General features: G+C 36.9%; 1 protein-coding gene across 3 annotated transcripts in view; it reads right to left on the reverse strand.

Moving 5' to 3' along the window:
* Window positions 1-402: 402 nt before the first annotated feature.
* Window positions 403-14664, reverse strand: part of RORA (RAR related orphan receptor A) — a 188385-nt gene continuing 174123 nt past the window's right edge. For all 3 annotated transcript variants that reach the window (XM_053595818.1, XM_053595816.1, XM_053595817.1), the window contains 3 exons: window positions 13338-13448; window positions 11688-11800; window positions 403-9834 (listed from right to left, as the gene is read on the reverse strand). In XM_053595818.1, the coding sequence (XP_053451793.1) occupies window positions 9670-9834; window positions 11688-11800; window positions 13338-13448 (389 nt within the window). In that variant the 3' untranslated portion in view covers window positions 403-9669. The remainder of the gene's footprint in view (window positions 9835-11687; window positions 11801-13337; window positions 13449-14664) is intronic.

A 14664-nucleotide genomic window follows, 5' to 3' on the forward strand; every position in this document is an offset into this window, starting at 1 on the left:
CATATGCCAAGGGTGGCGGGTTCAAACCCAGCCCCGGCCAAACTGCAACAAAAAAATAGCCGGGTGCTATGGCGGCACCTGTAGTCCCAGCTACTCGGGAGGCTGAGGCAAGAGACTCGCTTAAGCCCAGGAGCTGGAGGTTGCTGTGACCTGTGTGATGCCACGGCACTCTACCAAGGGCCATAAAGTGAGACTCTGTCTCTAAAAAAAAAATATGTATATATATAGAAATGCAGATTCTGATTTAGCAGGTCTGGGTTGGTGCTGGGATTCTGCATTTGGACAAGGTCACAGCTGTGGACCACGCTTCAAAGTCCTACTAGACTCTTCACTAGAGACTAAATGCAGGCTAGAAAACTGTGTAAAATGCAACTCAGTAACAAAAGAAAAACAAGGCAAGTGTTCCATTAGAAGCTGAAGTTTTATTATGGGATAACAGTACATAAAGCACATCTAAAATTGATGTGTTCAATGCACTTTTAATAAAGGTAATGTAATATTAAAGGTACAGTTTCTAAGTACAATATAACAACATTCATATTAGAATGAAAATCGCAGTATTTAAAAGACAACATTAAATCTCTCTTTTTTTTTACAGCTTGTATTTACAAAATGAATCAAAATATTTTTTTTTATTCAGGACTCAATAAAATAAACAGCTGGAAATAAGCAGACTACTGTAAGAGTGAATTGAAAAGAAAACCCAATGAAAGTGAAAAGTTGGATGATCCTCTAATAAAGATCATTAGCAAAGTTTTAGTTCAGTACTATTTTTAGGGTTCCCATAAATGGCTTGCATTTTTAGTGTGGCAGAAAAGGAGATTTTTACATACTGTACACAAAACGGACAGCATATATTTATAGGTACAGTATAGGTACTGTTTCCAAACTTGCATGTATATTTACAGAAGGCTGAGTTTGTTACTCAAAGAGGTTGTGAAATTTGTGTGCTTAATCCTCAAGACCTACACACAATTAGAATCAGCATTTCATGTGGTCTGTTCAAATGTGGCTTAATACTTGGGTTGTAGAAGGAAATGTTAACCCTAAGGCTTGGATTACTTTGTAAATTTACCAAAACAACCCAGGAGAAAAGTTTTACTTGGGGCACACTTGTTATCAGGTATCAAATGCTGACATGTGCTGGCCATTGTGCGGACACAAAGAGATAAGTACAATCTCTACCCTCAGAATGCTTAGGATGCTAAATGGTGCTTTAAAAAAAAAAATAAGGTTTTAATCTCTTTCCAAGCAAGGCAGTTAAGGAATGACATGATGTGTATTAAAAGAGATTTCTCCCTAAACTGTAGCCAATCCATTTTAAAAGGTTAACTGTTAGCATTCGCGCTCATTAACCACACAATTGCATTTGTGATCAAGGGAACAGCAACTTTTCCATAAAAATGGAAAACGTCTAGAATTGTGGGTAAATACGCAGTGCATGGAAGCCAATAATCATGGCTTGAGATTCATCACCTTCAATTACAAAAGTGCAATAAACAGAAACATTTGCTCTATACTTATAAATTGCTCAAAAATCTTTGCTGAAGATCTTACAAATTCAGTAATATTACAGAACAATTCTAATCAATATTTAATAAGGTTAACTACATCCTTAGTTAGATATTTGATATACTTTGATTTTTAACAATGCCAGTAGATATTGGGAGAATGGGTGAAAGGGTTTAATTAAAGTTGATTATTAAATGACTTTTAAAATGCAGGTCCTTCACTCAGTTCATGGAACTGGTTAAGGTCATATTAAAACAGAACATCCCTTGTCAAATTTGCCTTATGGCCCCTGTTCCGCCAGTGATGTCTCCATACTTTTCATGACTCACGTAGGAGGGGAAAAGTTGATTTTGCTATCAAGCCTCCAAAGACGTCGTATAGAAATGGCTATTGTCTCTAATAGGAGCTCCGTGTACAACTACATGTACGGCTCCGCGTACAACTCTGTCAGGTGCCAATAATATAATTCCTTAATCAGAAAAAAAATGTGTTACTTCATTAAATGAGAATGTTTCTTTAGGATCTTAAAGGCCTGGCAAATTATTTTTCAGCTCTTGAGATATGGTATAAAGCCAAGTAGCAAACATAAAGTAAATGCTAATAACTTTCCATATATTCATATTTATAAACAAATTTCACCCTATAGATGTCAAATATCCATACTAAGGAAGTAATTTTATCCTAATTAAATATACTCTAGAATAATTTATATAATGATATTATGTATTTAAAGAGAAAAGCATGTCCCAAATCCAGCACTCTGATACAGCTGCCAGTTGGGCACAGGTAGATATATATATATATATGTATATATATACAAATATATAGTTATACTCAGTGAAATTAACAAGACCCAAAGGTGGTATTGTCTAGGAATAAAAGGGGTTTTTTTTTTCGTTTGTTCACAAAAGTAACTTATCTAGCACCACACATCAGAAAAACACAAAAATAGCACACTCTAGTTCTAAACAGCTATGTCTAAAATAGATTATATAGTAAAACCGGTATTATACAGCATATTGTGGATTTGATAAACAGATAGATATTTGCACTGAGTAGGCTGTTTATAATATAACATTTTCTTATCTATACAGAATGAAAGCCAAAAAGTTAACTGGATAGAGATGTGCAGAACAACATTAAATATTATGACTCAAAAGCAGGGACGAAGGTAAATGTGAAAGAAGTATTAGAGAGAAAATGTTTACAGGCCATTACAAGTTCTTAAGTTAATAGTAAATAAGGAATCAATTGCTCAAGTTGAAGAAAGCAGTAAACGAGAGATTGCATTTACATGCAGATGTCTAAAATTTGTATTTTTTTAAGTCTATGCACAAAAGTCATTTGTTTTATTGCTTGACATTCAGTTATGGCTAGATTATTTAACCTATTTTTTTTTTTTTTGTACTTTGGAAACAAGATTATTGTTAAAGGTGCCATAAAAATGGACAATATTGAAAACGGTTTGCAAATAAACCACCTAACACTGCAGTTCTTTATACATATTAAAAGCCTTGTCTGGGGTTTGTCGTATGTTAAATATATTTAAACTGGGAAAATATGTTGTAGCTTGAAGCCTCCCATTGGCCCAAACATCCAATACAAAAACACATCTCCACAAAAGGAGCAGGCAGACGATACAGGTACATTTAAAGAAGCAGCCAGCTAATGTCCTAATGTTTAGAAATTGACCACTGTTTAATATGAGATTTGAGACGCTTATGGATGAGAATTTTGGATCCAGGAAGGTGTGTACAGTACATGTGGATTGTTTGTTTTGTGAAATCATATTCACGATATTGCTCAAGAATTATCTGCATTTACATATGCAATCTTCTCAATGATAAGCAAGTTCCTAGAAATAGTATCCACATTAAAATAGTAACGGTGAGAAAGGAATCACACGTGAACAAAGTAGAGAATTTAGTTGTTCTCAGAGAACAACAGAATGGCGTGTGCAGCATGTGAAAGCTAACAGCAAGCTCGCTCTCATTGTTCTCAGAAGGAAAGAAGAAAAAAATGTGAGTGTGATGCTGTGAAGGTGGTAAAGTACGCTAAAAGACACTAAATGTAAGCCGCAGACATGAACTCTAACCCGTTCATGTTCACTTTCTCAGAACACGACTCCATGTTACATTGCATCACTGAAAAAAAGGTCGTTTCTATTTGGATTGACGGTTCTGTCATTCATGTATACGTAAATGACTGAATGTATTTATTGCTCTAAGTTCTGAAGGTTTGGTTGAACATGGAGATTCTCCTCACCCCTGCCCCGTGATGGCTCCTTGGCATGAAGTCTGACTTCTAGATGATTTTAAAAATTATTCTGAGAGCCTGACAAAACTGATCTCCTTTATACCTATAAACAAGCAAATAGAGTCAGAAGTAAAAGCAATTGCACTATGGAGACATTGCTAGTCAGTCTTCTCTTGTCTTAAAAATTACAGAGGTTCTGTAATCAACTCTGGTGGAAGCTTTTTATAATCCTAGTGTTTATAAAGGGACAGAATGAATACCTGTGTCATAGGCTATTGGCAAAAGATCAAGACTTGCTGTTGCAATTGCATTTCTGGGCACATAATTTGATCCATAGTATAAAGTTATCTCCAGGGGTTTAACAGTAGAAGTGGCAATCACATGTAATAGTATGTAAATGTCAATAACCTGTGTGTTTGTATAGACACACAGAGAGTGAGGAAGAGAGAGAGGAGAGATTCTGCCATTTTCAACATTCTTTATTATAAAAAAAAAATGGTAAAGGTATCTTTTTCATCTGGTAGACACGGAATGTTTTCCCAAGTTATGCTCTTTTAGCATCGTAAGAAAATATGTAAATATTCTTCTGAGTCTGTATTCCAGGGGTGGAAGAATCAGAGCCAATAATTCCACTGACCTTGTCTAACTTTATGGAAAGTAATAGATAGGAATATAACAAAACTGTATTTCAAAAATATAAAATACAACCTTAAAAGCTGACTCAAGGTGGCTGTCATACAGGCCGGTTTTGTTTTGTCTTTAGACATGAGGTCTTGTATTAACTTATCAGACATAAATAACAAATGTAGAAGTAAAAATTGTTTCTTTTTTTGTTTTTATTTTATTTTATTTTTTTTATTGTTGGGGATTCATTGAGGGTACAATAAACCAGGTTACACTGATTGTAATTGTTAGGTAAAGTCCCTCTTGCAATCATGTCTTGCCCCCATAAAGTGTGACACACACCAAGGAGTAAGAATTGTTTTGCAGGAAGGAATTTTTGGTTTGCTTCTAGAGGAGAACGCGTGAAAACAATCGTTAGTTGCTGGCATTTTAAAAACGTTTCATTTTTCACCTATCTCACTGTACTCAGAGACAGGGGCAGGTCTCCTCTCTCATCTCTGGCTTTTAATTTTTACCCATAATGTGTAGAATTTGGAATCGTTTTTAACATTTAATGCTACCTATGTTTATCCCAGATATTTTACTGATTAGAGAAGTGGTAAATGGACTATGCGACGACTGTCGTTGGAAGGATGCTCTTGGTGGGTGCATTCCCTATCAGTTTAACTTGGGAACGCACTGGCATGATTTTGCTTTGGAAGTTAGTCAGTGCTTTCACACAAAACTGATCTCAACAGAACAAGACAACAGTGCAGAGTTACACACACACAGTTCTATACAGTCCGCTTGTGCCTTGGAGGGATAGTATTATTATCATTATTATTAATAAAAAACACAATTTGTCCCAGTAGTACTGGCCACCCTGTTTTAAGAGTTTTAGAAGATCCCTGAGCACATTGTTTCTGACTCTTAACCCCAACTCCAAAATGATAGGGCTTCTATCGTTGATGCTAAGATGGATTGTCTTTCACAGTAAGTCAATCATAAGGTGCTTATTTACCCTTTTTTTTTCACCAATCAGCACAAAGAACTGTCAGAAAATAACCTTTTATTATTATTATTATTCTCTTAAAATCATAGCACTGGAAGGACACATGATCTAAACAATCAATGTTTGAAACAGTGGCTTTAGGATAATTATCTGGCTGCCCCTCAACAATAACAAGTGATTCGATCGACATTCCTTAGCCCAAAACAAAAGGCAGAACAAAAAACAAAAACGAAAACGAAAAAACCCAAAAAACTGTACAAATATGTATTTTTCCCTGAGGGATCAAGTACACCTGCAAGTGCTCTATGTACATATTGCACTAGAGAGGGATGAAGTTCATGTGCAAAAAAAGCAACGATGAGAGAAGCTTACGTACTACTTAAACCTTTTCTTTAAAGATCCTACTAGGTTGTTTTGCATGTTGGAATGTCGGAACACAACAGCTAGCTAGTCTTTAGTCTGAAACTAAAAACACACATTGCTACTATGGCACATTCAATGAAATAAAAAGTTTTCCAAAGACAGATAGACAAATTCCATCAAGAAAATAATACAAAGTTTGTTTGTTTGTATTTTTTTTTTTAGAAAATTACATTACTTTCTTTCTTTGTTTCACATTACAAAATCTTTTTTTTTTCTTTACACAAATCACATTTTATTGCAGGAATATTTCAAGTGCCATCAAATATTTATAGAAGGGTTAAAAAAATAGAAGTCTCTCTAAAGTGGTCCAGACAAGGCTTTGTATAGAATAAATCTTTTTTTTTTCCATCTTCTAGTTTTGATTTAAGTATTTTGAATACATTTTCTTTTCCATTGACACTTAGTAGCCTAGAAGCGGTCCAACACACACACACACACACACACACACACGCAGATCACACACACAGACACACACACTCTCCTTCACCTGACTCTCAGCCTATCTCCACACGCTTACAAATATCTGGGTATCCGCACCATAAAGAACAACCAAACTTAGAAGCAGTGTCTTAAGCCATATTTTTCTTAAGTCATAAAGGGTGAATTAGGATGCTGAAGACTTGAAAAAAATCCATACTTTTAACACAAATTAAGATGCCGAACACTAAAAAAAAATCCATAGCTTTAACATAATTTGCAAACTGTCCAATAAGCACTTTCATCTGCACTTCTGTTTGCATTGTGACCAAGGCCAGTTTTTTTCACCATGTAATACAATCAAGTGGACAACACTGTAACAGAAGGTCTTCAGGCTTTATACAAATAGCCTCATTTTCCTTACGGAAAAAAAATTGTATAGGGAGGGCATTACAGTAGCCGGGTTAACAATGACGTGGTTCCAATCCTTCCAAGATTATTATTGGACATTTAAGCTTAGGAAACTTTAACTCTAAGAACTATTAAGAATGGTTGTTCTGATATCACCAAAAAGTTTGTGTCATTGCCCAGGTGTTTTTACAATAAGGAAGAAAATAAAAATGCAAAGTTTTTCATATCCTATTCTGGACTCCATAGTTTATTCAACTAAACTTATTATTTAATTTCACATCCCAACTTAGATCCCAATCCATCCTGCTGATGAAGTAAGGACAGACCTGCTTTTCTTTCAGAAACACCTAGAAACAGCATGACGTTACTCTATCTTGGTTTACCATAAAAGCAATGTCACCATGGCATGACTATTACCAGTATTGGAGTCTCATGTTTTTTGCATTAGGAATATGCAAAATCCTTTCTGGGAAAAGGAATTTCTTTTAAGTTCAACATTATGTTCTCTCTCACCCTTAGAGAAGTTCAATTAGCTCTTACTATTTCACAAATGGACACTGGAATTAGGTTTAGTTGCTCTTTAATGCACTAGCACCTGAAGCTGGTCATATTCAGAAAGCTTTGGTTAAAAAGAAGTTAATACACTTTAATAAAACCATCCCCAAATTTAGTGAATCTAAGTGACAAAAAAAAAAAAAAAAAGAATAAAACAAAAATCCCTCTCAAAACAACACCACACCATTTTCCCCCAAAGGAGAAAAAAAGGGACAAATAAATAACTAAACTAAGCTTGGTACTCTTATCAGAGTATAAATACTATTGATCTTTAAAGGAACTATGCTTACTTATATTAAAAATTTGATTTAACCCTTCTTGCCCAAATATAAATACTATATGCTGACAGCCTCTCTATATAAACACATAAAATTTTACATGCCTGTAAGAAATTTAAAGGAATATTACTCTTGTCTTCCCTTACTATATTTTTGAAAAAAAAATTTGAGGGGGGGATGTTATTTAGGCTTCATACACATGTCTGTGGGAATAATTGGTTCTTTTTTTCCAAGGCCCTCAGAAAACAAGTCAGAAATTCAGTGTAGTTAACAACAGAGGGACGTGCTCTGAGGAGCCCACACTGGGCAACCTGGCATGGCATTAGCAGGGGGAAATTCCTGTGGAAGATTCTGGAGGGACCCTTGTGGCAGAGGAGACTCTTTCACCAATATACAGGGCAGCTTAGAAAACTCCTACCTTTACACCCTGGGAAGGTGCTCCCTTTTCTGTACAAACACAGGCTTTGACGACAGACAAGTAGTTTGAGTCCCACCTCTAGTGTGACTAAAATCATCTTCTACATTCTTACATTCCCAAAAGGTCACTTGTTTTTAAACTATGCATACTTGTGTACCAGACTCTTGCTTTCCCCTCCCCCAACTGGGGATTATAAAAACAATAACAATAACAACATGAAATTAAATAAAAAAAAAAAAAACCTCAATATTTCTCACCTGAACACAAAAGCCAAACAATCTCGTACATATTTAGTAAAATAAATTACAGTCCACAGTTTTCTAGTGAAGATAAATACAAGAGTAAATGTTTGCAGCTAGCATCAACTTCACTTTAAAGGCTTAAAGTATTTACTATTTTAGTGAGAGAGACTGGTTCGAAATGCTGTGTCTATCTCACTTTCCTATCCACTGTCTATCAAATAGGAAGGACAATATTCTAGAATTATAACCTTTATGGACAGTAAGAATTTAGAATTAGTTCATAATGAGATAAACTTGGAGGGTTCCTAGATTATGCCGGAACATAAACACTCGCAAAGGAAATGCTTCCTGTCCTCCCCTGGGGAGTATGTGTTTGCTTCTGATAGAATCTTTGGGTCCTTCCACAGTAAAAGCTAGATTCCAAAGAGATTGGTTATTGATTTGTTCTCGAAGCAAAAAAACTGCAAGTTGAGACTGAGTCCATGTAACTCCTGAATTGTGTAAAATGAGCCTCCCCTTCCCCCCTCCGTGAAGTGGCAATTTAAAAAGCTTTAAAACAAAAACGTGCATGATGGTCTATGACCACGGCACAATCAATCACCCAACTTTGTATGAAGCATAAACACATCTGTCTTTCAACCTGTCAAAGAGCGAAGTAGAATTTTTGGGAGAGTTCCAAGTCTAATCCCCAATTCACACGTAAAAACAAAAATCCAACGTGGTGATTTCTAGATATGACCAGCCAGTCTTTTAAAAGTCATTTTGTAAACAGCAGCATAAACACCTCCGAAGTACCTTCCAAGCCTTCTCAGTTAAACTTGTGTTTCTGGTACACATGCTACACAACAGTGAACACGCTAGCATTTAATTTAAAGAAAAAGGTGCAAAATGAAAGTGCCTTATCAATTCAACAGGAAAAGCTACACCAGTAACTACATTTTATATTAATTAAAACAATATATAAACAATATCTCTTTTAGCTATATATAGTCTTCATGCCCATTTACCCTGTAATATATTATAATGCTATTGTTGCTACCGCTATGGACCCTTTTCGTGCCGTCCTGCTGACTGACAATAATCGGTGAAAAAATAAAAACTTCCTTCATGAAACAAAGAGCAAGTTGTGCAAAGTAATGCCGCCACCTCCGCTATGCACGCCAGTCACCGATTATTGCTGGACTCTCTGTTGTTACTGACAGATTGGTGACTCTGTAGCAAGTCTGGGCAGTGAGCTACAAGAAAAGGAAATCTTCCGGCTTTAGTACCCTCCTTCTGCTGTAAACAGAGGTCAAAGACTGAGAAGTGGAGACAGAAAAAGGGTCCATATCTGTAGGCATAATGGAAATCATATGCATGAGAAAAACAAGTTCAACTTTTATTTGTTTTCAGTTTCCCCTCCTTTGCCTGACCCCGATCACCAAAAGGTGTGCAGTGTGTGGGCCTCCAGGTCTGTGCAGGGCCATATAAAGTGTCTCGGTTAATTTTTTTTTTTTTCCAGGTTTGTACTTCAGACATTCTAGAAGTGCTTAGGTGATACATTTACCCATCAATCTGCATTGCTGGCTCAAATTCTGAAGTGAACAACTCCTTGTATAATGGAGGAAAATGAAGTCGCACAATGTCTGGGTATATTGCTTTAAATGCCATCAGCTTTTCTGTATGTCGTCCGCATAAGGCTCTTAATGTAGAGACCTTGCATATTAACTGTAAGTGGGAAAAAAAGGACACGTCGTCAGGAGAGAACAGGCATGAGAGTCAAAGATCAGGGAATCTGGATGGGCTTTATGAGACTGTTTATAATGGTGAATCACACTTGAAAGCGACGTATACATCCAGTTACTAGAGGACTGGTAAAAATAAAAGATGACACGGTTCTATCCTAGAATGCCTGGTATATACTTAGTATTATTTTGAACACAAACAACTTAGCAACCTAAAAATATGTTCATAAGCACAAGTTGGCTCAGCTAGTCAGTGGCAGAGTTGAGAGGGAAAGTTAGGTCTTCGGATTCTTCTTCCTATTTTAAGATGCTTTCTGCTCTGGGGACCCTGCCCTCTACTGCTGCCTGATGATAGGAAAGGAGGTGAGGGGGCAGGTGTGGAGAGTGAGGACGCTGCACCTGCAGAAAACATATTTCATGCAGAACTACCACTAGTCAATTCCAATTCAAGCAACTTTCTTCTCAGTAAAGAGTTTTGCCTACAAGTACAACAAAGTGATTCCGGGGCTGAGAGTCTAAAGGGAAGTCCCAGCACTGGCTATTTACTAGCTGAGGGTAATAATACGATTTGCAAACATGCGTTTAGTCTCTCATGCACGATACAAAGGCAAAATGCTTAGTATTTCCACCCAGAATAATTTTCCTAGGAAACTTTTTACCAGATCTTGTCCACATGTTAGACATTCTCTATAATAAAAGAACCTAACATAACCCTTGTCTTTGGGCTTGAAGATGGATAATTCAGTGAAGATCCAGAAGGCTCTTCTCCCTCCATTTCCCATTCCTGCCCCCCCCCCATTTGCTCATTAGGTGCAAAAATGAAAAACAAAACCCTAACTTCCACTGTCTGACCTAAGAAGAGAAAAGGAATTTCCTGCAGGAATGAGCAGGAAAAACAAAACAGCAATTGAACCCTAACTTCCACTGTCTGACCTAACCTAGCTATACAAAGAAAAGAAAACAAACAAACAGGAAAACAATACCAAAATCCTCTCAGATCATCCCAAATGATAAAACAGATAAAATAATTTAGGGCTGCTTTTTCTAAAACCAAATACATACTACTGAAGTCTATTAGCATATTTTAAATTGACATCCTAATTATATTCTTACTGTGAAAGATAATAATTAGCAAAAATGAATCCTTATCTTTGAACACAGAGGTAGTAATGGGAAAGTGATGAAGAAAATACAAAATTCATTTACTTTTGATTACTAACGACTAATGGAAATAGAACTGTTGTTAGAATATATGGCGATCTTGATTAACTCTTTTAGTCCTTTATAACTTCCTTTTCTACATTCGAAGAAGCTTTTTCTAGTTTATATCAACGCAAATCATTACCTTTCCATAATGCAGAACTTTGATGGAACAGGAGGAAGATTTGCAAAATGGATTAATGCTTAAAAAACTTTTCTTCCTACAAATTGCAGGACACTTTTTCATCAGTGATAATAAATAGAATTTAACCTAAACAGTGAGTTTTAACCCAACAGAATTTTTTTTTTTTTTTAAAGAAAAAGAAAAACAAACTCCCAAGCAATCTCAAACTCCTAAGCTCAAGCAATCTTTTGCCTCAGCTTCTGAGTAGCTGGGACTACAGGTGCCAGACATAATGCCTGGCTAATTTTTTCTATTTTTAGTAGAGATGGGGTCTCACTATTACTCAGGCAGGCCAACAGAATTTTTTGAAATGGAGATGTCCTTCTTTTTAGTAGCCTGTTGCTTCCTGATACTTCTGGGAATTGGTTATATGACTTATAAGGGCTGCCGGCAACATGATCTATGCCATGGGAAAATTCAGGCCACACCAACCGGAAACCTTTGGCTCTTACCTTTGTTAGTATTCCGTCTTCTCGGTGATTCTTCTGTAGGACGTGTTGAAGAGCTAGCTGAATTTTCTGTTGCAGTTTTTCAATTTTTACCTTTTCCTGCAGCCATGAGCGATCTAAACATGAACAATGGTCTTCGTTAGTATTCCTCCCACCTGGTGTCAGAACACCCCATTCTTCCTGTCCTTAGGTGCAGATTATCATACCACAATGCATATTTATTTATTTAGTTATTTTTTTTAGACAGAGTCTTACTTTGTCACCCTTGGTAGAGTGCCGTGACGTCACAGCTCACAGCAACCTCCAACTACTGGGCTTAGGCGATTCTCTTGCCTCAGCCTCCCAAGAAGCTGGGACTACAGGCGCCCGCCACAAGGCCTGGCTATTTTTTTGCTGCAGTTTGGCCGGGGCTGGGTTCGAACCCGCCACTCTCGGTATACCGGGCTGGTGCCCTACTTACTGAGCTATAGGCGCCACTCTATTTAGTTATTTATTTTTATTTTTTAAATTAAGTCATAAACACATAGATCATGTATACGTTGATGCCTTTATGGGATACAATGTGCTGATTTTATATATAATTGGGATTTAGGACTCATAGGCTAGTTTCACTCTCTTTCAAAGTCTGCTCTTAAGGAATGGAAAAGTAATCTATGGCAGTGATAAAACAGGGTGTTAAACTCTTCCATTTTTACTGATAACTTAAAGAAAAGAAGGCACCTTCCAAAGAGTAGACATTTAAATAGTATAAGGCCCTACTCATAGGAGTGCAAATAAAGCTGCCACAGCCCCTCAAGCCTTTCTAGTAAGTGAATTTCTGAATAAAATATTCAGTATCAATGCTGCTAGCCTTTTTAGAAAATATGAAGATTGCTTTATAAACCAAGGCAACTACAACTGTCAATAAAATTCCAAATTACCTAAGTGTCATTAATTTAGGATAAAGTCTTTATGTGTAAGAATTCCAAATAGAAGATGATTAACTTTGCAAAAGTGATTATCCCCAAGAAGCAGTACTGATTGAAAATACAGATTCTATTCAGATAAATGAGTGGATGATATCCAAACAGATTTTTTTTTTTTTGTAGAGACAGAGTCTCACCTTATCGCCCTCGGTAGAGTGCCGTGGCATCACACAGCTCACAGCAACCTCTAAATCCTTGGGCTTAGGCAATTCTCTTGCCTCAGCCTCCCGAGTAGCTGGGACTACAGGCACCCGCCACAAGGCCCGGCTATTTTTTTGTTGCAGTTTGGCCGGGGCTGGGTTTGAACCCGCCACCCTCGGCATATGGGGCCAGCGCCCTACCCGCTGAGCCACAGGCGCCGCCCTATCCAAACAGATTTTAAGAAAAGAGTAGTATGTCTTAAAAACCACATCATCTTGGAGGCTGGCATTAAGAAGGGCGACCCTACTCCACTATAACTTTTGTGGACTGGGTTTTATTCAGTTCTCATTTCTTAATGTTATTTTGAAAGATATAAGGTGTTTTTGAAAGAATATATGTTGGGGGTAGTCAGAGAGGGTAACAGCTGAAAAACTTAATTAGATTTACTAAGGCGGTGACCTCTCTTGGCAGCTCTCACATATTTTCTAGCCACTAAACGTTATGTACCTTGTAAAAATTCTTTATCTTGGACAATTTTGTCACTTACCTGCTGACATCAGTACAAACGCAGAGAATAATGCAATCTCATCTTCAGTCAGGTGCATAGAACATAAACTCTTTCCAAATTCAAAAACAAAGCTAATAAAGTCTTCACAGCCTGCAAAAATTAAAATGAAGACAGTTTAGAATTTTGGTAATTATCGTAGGAGAAAAATATGGGAGAAGGTGAAAAAAATCTGGTGGTGACAGATCCAGAGGGAATAGTAATAACATTTTTACAGTTTGATAGCTGAAAATCATCGAAGAATCATCTGTTTAGTTACCACCATCATCATTTACAAACAAGGAGCATGAACTTCAGTTGTGATTACTATGTCAAGTACTGCTCTAAGAGATTTTTAGAGTTTCTTCTTATTTTGCAATAGGCTTATGAAGGAGGAATTATCATCAACATCCCCATTTTAGAGGTGAGGAAAAAGAGACTTCATAGTCACAAAGGTAGGAAGTACACCTGGAGAGGCAAAGCCAGCTGTCCAACTTCACAGCCCACACTTCCAGCCAGTACAGCCTAACCTGGCATGTTCAATTCACTCATTTGTGTTTTCATCTAAAACACCCTTTATAATGTTAACAAATGACACATTCTGGTGATTAAAACTATTACAACTATTTACCAAACTGAAAACAAAGAGGGTGAAAGTCCCCTAAAATAATAATCCAGTCCCTCAAAACTGGTCAAGTTTGGTGTCGGTTCTATCCGATTTTCGTATTATGTAGACATATTTAGAAGGCAATGGATTATGCTATACTTAATTATATAGTCCTCTGTCATGTGACTTTTTTAAAAAAATGACTTAACACATCTTGGATAGCGTTCCATTCTTCTTAATGAGTACATTCTACTTTATTTAAATTATAGAAACCCAAAATTATTTATCAATTATGTTATAGTTTCACTTATCTATACTTTTCTTTGATATCTACATTTTGTTCTTATTAATGGTTGTTGTTTCAGGGTATGGGAAGACTTACTGCTGTTTGTTTGATTTTTATCTATCAAATCACAACCTCTAAGTCTGGGGTCTCCAACCCCCCAGGCTGCCAACTGCTACCAGTGTCTGGTCTATTAGGAACTGGGCCACAAAGCTCCATTTCCCTTCTGTGCTCCCCCACCCCTGTCCAGGGAAAAAATGTCTTCTATGGAACTTAGTAACCCAGCTGCATAGCCAGAGGTGATCAGCAGGTGATGGGGCGTAGGAGTTTCATCTGTATTTACAGCAGTTCCTCCCGATTGCTTGCATCACCACCTGAGCTCTGCCTCCACCCTCCCCGCCTCCCAACCCTATCCCTGGAAAAACTGTCTTCCTTGAAAT

Source organism: Nycticebus coucang, chromosome 6, assembly GCF_027406575.1.
Source record: "Nycticebus coucang isolate mNycCou1 chromosome 6, mNycCou1.pri, whole genome shotgun sequence".
NCBI lineage: Eukaryota > Metazoa > Chordata > Mammalia > Primates > Lorisidae > Nycticebus > Nycticebus coucang.